Below are 5,348 nucleotides of genomic sequence, written 5' to 3' on the forward strand. Positions count from 1 at the left end.
CAATTTTTCAGAACAAATGGGGAAAACAGGGAGGCAGGAGTCATAACAGGGAACCAATTAATAACTACAAAAGGGAGAACTTTCTGGAACAGGGGGAGGTAATTTAGGATTGGGAGCCACCCAGGGGGAGGTAACCTAGACCGCAGTGATCTTTTCTGGTGACTGACATTTGATGGTTTCAGCCTGAGAGCAGGCTGAGCCACCCCAACACTAAAACTGAACACAGGATTCAAGGTGTGGCCTCACCAGTGCCAAGTACAAATGGACAGTCAATTCCCTAGTTCTGCTGGCCACACTATTTCTGTTACAGTCCAGGATGTTATTGGCCTTCTTTGCCGCCTGGGCACACGCTGGCTCATGTTCAGCTGGCTGTTGGCCAACACTCCTCCGTCCTTTTCCACCAGGCATCTTTCCACCTGCTCTTCCCCAAGCCTGTAGTGCTGTGTGGGGTTGTTGTGACCCAAGTGCAGGACCTGGTATTTCACCTTATTGAACCTGATTGTGTACATGTATTTGCATTAAAGACATATCTAGCAGATTTGTATTTTTTTACTGCTACTTTCAAACCCAGTCTTTAGTTTTCATTTTGCATGTTTTGTTCTTATGGACTACATCTTTTTCAGGTGATGGTCAGCTGTGACCAAAAAGAAGTATTATTCTATCTCAAGTGTGTTGTAAAAAGGCCTCTGCTTATTACTTCTAAGAATAAGCACATACCTCTTAACTTTCAAGGAGATAAAAGAGCTCTGAAATATGCCTTTTGCATCCTCCTTAACTCTTTCTGCAGATGTGCTTTAAAAAAGAAAAGAAAGCCTTTGTCTAAGGAATTTCTTCAGTTTTGATAGGTAACCTGGAAAGTCAGTATAAATATTCTTAAAATGTAGTGATGAAAAGAGACAGTGTTTAATCTGAATTAAATAACTTATTTACAAATATTATTTGGAACTAAAATAGTTCAATGTACTACCATTTTTGGAGGGAGAATAAAAAGCAACCAGGCAACAAAACAGTCACATTGGAAACATTTTGCTCAAACTGTTTCTTGAGTTTTACTGGCTTTTTTTTGTTTTTTTGTTTTTTTTTTTTCTCTTTCTACACAGCTTTTGGAGTAAATGTCTGAATTTCTAGGGGAAATAAGCAACCTGAGATAACTAATAACTATTTCCTTGTTACAGACGATAAGAACTTTTGCATGTCCCTTTTTTTTTCTCCTGAGATCGCTTTTTGTAAAGAGGCAATAACTTTAAAATAAAATAAAAATATCAGTATCACTGGTGATATTGATGTTTCTGTTAAAGCTTCAATAACCTATAACAAGTTCATTTTTTTATAGCTACCCCAGGGAGATAATATTATTAATTTCTTGTTATTTTTATAGGTAGTAAAGTTGCACACAAAACTTGGCAAACCTATTCCTTCAACTGAACCAAATGTGGTTACCCAAGCTCCTACTTCAACATCCACATCTGCTTCTAAACCAACTGCCTCTGCTTCAAATATAGCAACTAGCAGCAGTACTGTGAACTCCTCTGTTGCATCCTCTGCAGTGAAAATTCTTACTCCCATGGCAAATGCACCACTTAACACTGTGTCCAACAACAAAACATCTTCAACTGCTGCTAATATAGCTGTAAAGAAAATATCTCCACCAAAAATAAACTTTGTTGGCAAGTACAGAAGTTAGTCTTTATTTTGAAACCTAACCTATTCTATATTTTTAAAAATATTTTGGTGCAACAAGTACAAATATATTTAGTTAACTCCTGCATGAGTAATTCTGTTGTGTAAAAGATTTCTTGCTAAAATAAAAAACTGGGTATTTAAATAAGTTTTTGTTAAGCTTTTTTAAAAAAAATCTTTAGTATTTAAAAATGTTTGGTTTAAGTAATTTTAAGACTGATAATGCTTTGACCAGAACATTGATACTTGCAAATAAACTCTTCAGTTTGCACATCATGTGTAATTCTCATTTTATGAAAGTTAGAGATTTAACTTTTTTGACTTGTAGGTGGTAATAAACTTCAGACAACAGGAAGTAAACTGGAAGAAATGAAATCAGCTGAAAGTGTTAAAGCAACAACTGCTGCTACAGTACAAACACAGGAAGTAAAACCAGACACAGCAGCTGAACCAGTGACACCTACGACTCTTGCTGCCTTGCAAAGTGATGTCCAGCCAGTGGGCCATGACTATGTGGAGGAGGTATTGATATGAAAATATGGATTATATTTTAACTATTATATGGAGAGAGGTTCCAGTCCCTTCATCATCTTTGTGGCCTTTCATTGGACTCTCTAGTATGTCCATGTCTCTCTTGCACTGGACACAAGACTCCAGGTGTGACCTCACCAGTGCTGAGTTAGAGAGGAAGGATCAGCTCTCTCAACCTGCTAGCAATACTTTGTTGAATGCAGCCCAGGATGCCATTTGCTGCTTTTGCAGCAAGGGCACATTGTTGGCTCAAGTTCAACTTAGCGTTCACCAGGACCCCCAGGGCCTTTTTTGTCAAGCTGCTTTCCAGCTGGGTGGCCCCCAGCATATATTGGTACATGAGGCTGTTCCTCCCCAGATCCAGGACTTTGTACTTCCCCCTGTTGAATTTCACAAGGTTCCTGTCAGCCCATTTCTCCAGCCTGTTGAGATCTCTCTGGATGGCAGCTCAACCCTCTGGCATATCAGCCACTGCGTTCAGTTTTGTGTCATCAGTAAACTTGTTGAGGGTGCACTCTGCCCAATCATCCAGATCATTAATGAATATGTTAAACAGAACTGGACCCAACATTGAGCCCTAGGGTACACTGCTAGCTACTGGCCTTCAACTAAATTTAATTCTACTGATCACCACCCTCTGTGCCTTGCCATTCAGCCAGCTTTTGATCTGCCTCACTGTATGCTTATCCAGCCCTTACATCAACAGTTAGTCTATGAGGATATTATGGTGAGACTGTCAAAGGCCTTACTGAAGTCCAGGTAGACAACATCAACTGCTCTCCCCTCGTCTACCAGGCCAGTCACTTCATTGCAGAAGTTTATCAAGTTGATCAAGCATGACGTTCCCTTGGTGAAGCCATGCTGACTACTGATGATGATTTTCTTGTCCTTAATGTGCCTGGAACTGGTGTCCAGAATTAGGTGCTCCATCACCTTCCCAGGGATTGAGGTGAGGCTGACTGGCCTGTAATTCCCTGGGTCCTTCTTGAAGATAAGAGTGACAAGGCACTGAACCTGCAAAGGCTTGTGCATATGTTTACATTTTTGTATTGTGCATGTTTCTTTTGACCTCAGTGGGACATTCTTCATGTTGGTGGCATGAGATATGTGGATGAAATCTGATGTACATTTTTCATGGTTTGTAATTATTCAACTCATTATGTTCGATCTCAAGTTTAAACCTGTGGAAGAACTTTGTTCGTTACCAAACAATGGTGTGTCTGTCAGAATTGAAAGTTCTATTTTGCCTTTTTTCAGTTCCTGCGTGAAGTTTTAAGCATGTTTTGAGATGGGCAGACATTATCTAGTGTCATTGAATTAGATTAATTTTTAAATCAGGTTTTTTTAAAAAAAAAAAAAAAAAAGTAAATGTATTATAACTTTTATTTTCCAGGTAAGAAATGATGAAGGAAAGGTGATCCGCTTTCACTGTAAACTTTGTGAATGCAGTTTTAATGATCCTAATGCCAAAGAGATGCACTTAAAAGGGAGGCGGCACAGACTTCAGTATAAGGTTGGTAAAAATGCTAATATTTTTATCTGAAAATCTACCGGATGTCAGCTGACTGATTACATGTTCTTATATTTAAAGACTAGTCAGAAGTAGGTGCTCTGAGTAAACAGCATATAAAAAAAGCTAGAGAAATATATTTCTTGGGGAGTATAGTCTTTAAAGTTGTAATGCAGACTGTGAAACTGCATTTTTGTTTGGGTGTTTCTTAAAACATTCTGAACATTGCTTTCAGGCATTTTTTTCAATATTAAAATATTGTACAATGTGTGCAAGCAATAGTAGGTGCTTTGTTGTTTACCGTAAATTTCAAATGCTTAATGTTTTTGGCAGGATAAACCACATAAACCCCTTATGGAGACATTTGAGAAACAAGTATTTGCAGACATTTTAGTCATGAATGGAGAGACACCTATAGTGACACATGGTGTGCATTTTCATTATTATAAAATTAGATAAGAAGAATTTACTGTGGTCACAGGAGATACAATGGGCCTGCATAATCATGAAAGGGATGAAAGAAGAGGAAAAAATTGCCAGAAAAATGTATTTAGTGACTTATGATTATGCTCCAGTATGAGGGACCCTTCAGGAACAGGGCATCAGGAAGCACACTGTAGTTAAGATGAAATGTTTTTTTTCAGGCTATATTGTAATCATTCTGCTACAGAATGAACAGCAAATTACTTAGTATTCCATGTAACATTTTAATCTTAGCTAGCTTTGTTCTCACATAGCTGAAAAGGGAATTCATGCTATATGTAGTACATTGCTATTTCTTTCCTTTAAAATATCAGACACAGATTTTTCTTCTTCAGCTGTTCATTCAGTGCAGTTCTAAAACTGCATTTTACTCCCCTTGATTTTATCATAGACCAGTAGTGTGTGCTAAACATGTCAGAAGAACTCCATAACCTTGAGATGATAAGAGGCAAACAAACATTTCATTTGTCATTTTTCTGAATTAGAAAAAAGTAAACCCAGATTTACAAGTAGAAGTAAAACCCAGTATTCGAGCAAGAAAAATTCAAGAAGAGAAGATGAGGAAACAGATGCAGAAAGAAGAATACTGGAGAAGGCGAGAAGAGGAAGAACGCTGGAGGATGGAAATGAGGTAATGCATTCTGTTTTATCAACAAATAAGTCAAAGTTGCAGTCAGATTACCTAAGACTACCTCTTCTTCTGTAATTACTTATTTTGAATACTTGTTTTGGGAACTCTATACTGTCTTGTTTTAAATTAAGTTGTCATTATCCCTCAGGTTTTTTTGGGTTTTGTTTTGGTTTTTTTGTTCAATCTCTCTGAGGAATGTAGACTCACTAGAATTATTTGCTATACATTCAGACCCACTTTCAAAATAACCATTCATTTTAGGTACCCTCTAGAGTTCATTGGTATTTGCTCTTGATTACTAGAAATGAGTTAGTGAGAACATCCAAAAATTTATTTAGAATGGTTGGAAGTGTTAACTGCTATATAAAGAGAACATTTTGATGCACTTCAGGCGATATGAAGAGGACATGTACTGGAGGAGAATGGAGGAAGAGCAGCATCACTGGGATGACCGTCGCAGAATACCAGATGGGGGATATCCTCATGGTCCTCCGGGACCTCTAGGCCTGCTGG

General features: G+C 37.9%; 1 protein-coding gene across 1 annotated transcript in view; it reads left to right on the forward strand.

The window, feature by feature from the left end:
• Window positions 1-5,348, forward strand: part of LOC103618703 (zinc finger RNA-binding protein-like) — a 46,308-nt gene that overhangs the window by 23,305 nt on the left and 17,655 nt on the right. The window contains 6 exon segments of the mRNA XM_008637135.2: window positions 1,379-1,667; window positions 2,009-2,202; window positions 3,605-3,724; window positions 4,690-4,835; window positions 5,227-5,345; window position 5,348. The exon segment at window position 5,348 is cut by the window's right edge and continues 37 nt beyond it. Coding sequence (XP_008635357.2) covers window positions 1,379-1,667; window positions 2,009-2,202; window positions 3,605-3,724; window positions 4,690-4,835; window positions 5,227-5,345; window position 5,348 — 869 coding nt within the window.

Source organism: Corvus brachyrhynchos, unplaced genomic scaffold (genome assembly GCF_000691975.1).
Source record: "Corvus brachyrhynchos isolate BGI_N302 unplaced genomic scaffold, ASM69197v1 scaffold157, whole genome shotgun sequence".
NCBI lineage: Eukaryota > Metazoa > Chordata > Aves > Passeriformes > Corvidae > Corvus > Corvus brachyrhynchos.